The 1,346-nt window shown below is 57.3% G+C and overlaps 1 protein-coding gene across 1 annotated transcript; it reads right to left on the reverse strand.

Annotated features, from left to right (window-relative positions):
- Nucleotides 1-8: 8 nt before the first annotated feature.
- On the reverse strand, nt 9-1,189 carry GUITHDRAFT_121901 (hypothetical protein; the record flags this gene model as incomplete). The annotated part of the gene is made up of 1 exon (XM_005818824.1): nt 9-1,189. A coding segment is annotated over one exon (1,181 nt), but the record flags the coding sequence as incomplete, so codon positions are not given.
- Between the last annotated feature and the right edge of the window lie 157 nt (nt 1,190-1,346).

Here is a 1,346-nt window from a genome sequence, read left to right on the forward strand (position 1 = left end):
TGCTTGACCTCGACTTGATCTGTACTCTGAAGCTGCTGCGCCCCGCATGATCTCTCTCGCGGAGTGCCCTCCTTTGCTTAGCGATCTTTCCCCTAGGAACGAAGGTGTCGGCTGTGAGCTCGACTGCAAACGTCTCTCTGAGCTTGGCGTCGTCGCTGATGAGAGTGAGATGTACCCCCTCCATCGCCTCGCTCTCTCTGAACGAGGCCAAGGTCTGCTCGCAGCTTGCCGTCGAAGGCGAGCTGAGCACCCACTCCAGCTCTTTTTGCTGGAGAGTGCCAGTACTTGCCCCAACAGCAACATACGTCTTCGGGCTCGGCCCCTTGCGACCTCTCTGCCCAGGACCCTGCACGAGCATGCCCGCAAGCGGTTGTACCTCTGCGGCTGCAAGAGATTGCGAGAGCAGCTGAAATCGATAGATCTGAGCTATGTCGGCCGTCGACATTCCTCCAAGAGCTAGGAGCTGTGATAGCTCGGCAAGGCTCCCTCCCTTGCCCCAAGGTCCTCGCTTGGCTCGAAGCTTGAACGACCGGTCATGTGCAATGCTCACCTCTGTGGCTCTGAACGATCTGCCGTCTATGCAGTATTCTCTCCTGCCTTCCCATAGCTCCATGGCTGCTTCATTCCGAAGGAAGGAGACGGTGACTGAGATGTCGTCTGCTCGTGCTATCTCAGGTCTGTAAGGTGCTTTCCACATGATGGCCTTGTCGACTCCATCGACTGAGTCTACCATGAGACCCAGTTCCATAAGCTTCGATTTCAACTTTTCTTCTTGTCGAACATACATCGAGGAGATGCCCAGGAGAGTCATGGAGATGAAGGAGGTCCCCTCGGTGCCTTCTGTGCCGATGTATGTCTCGACATTCTGCTTCTTGGCCTCCTCCATCTGTTGAATAAACCATGCTCTCGACTCTGAGCTCCATTCCCTCAGAGAGTCTTCAAACAGGTCGCGTCTCGCCTGCCGACATGTCGAGCGGATGGCTTCTGCGATAGCGTCGGGGGTGCATCCCCCCTCAGCTCTGCAAGCATGAGCTGTCCTACTACCAGGATACCGCTTCGCGAAGTTCTTCACCCTCTCGACGAGGTCGGCGGCCTCTTCGACGTGGCCTCCAGAGCGCTCGCCCTGCGTGTATTGGCATGATCTCCGATACAGCAGGTTGCGAACGCTCTCATCATACTGTAGTACCATGCTTAGAAAGCTGTTTGAACTATACGAACCTCTTGCTCGCAGCTTCCTCCGGTCCCCTTGCGCTCTCCCTACGCGCCGCAGAGCAGCATGCCTCTGTCAGGGCCCGGTGCCTCTGTCAGGGGCCCGGTGCCTCTGTCAGGGGCCCGGTGCCTCTGTC

The sequence above is a fragment of the Guillardia theta genome (assembly GCF_000315625.1).
Source record: "Guillardia theta CCMP2712 unplaced genomic scaffold GUITHscaffold_264, whole genome shotgun sequence".
NCBI lineage: Eukaryota > Cryptophyceae > Pyrenomonadales > Geminigeraceae > Guillardia > Guillardia theta.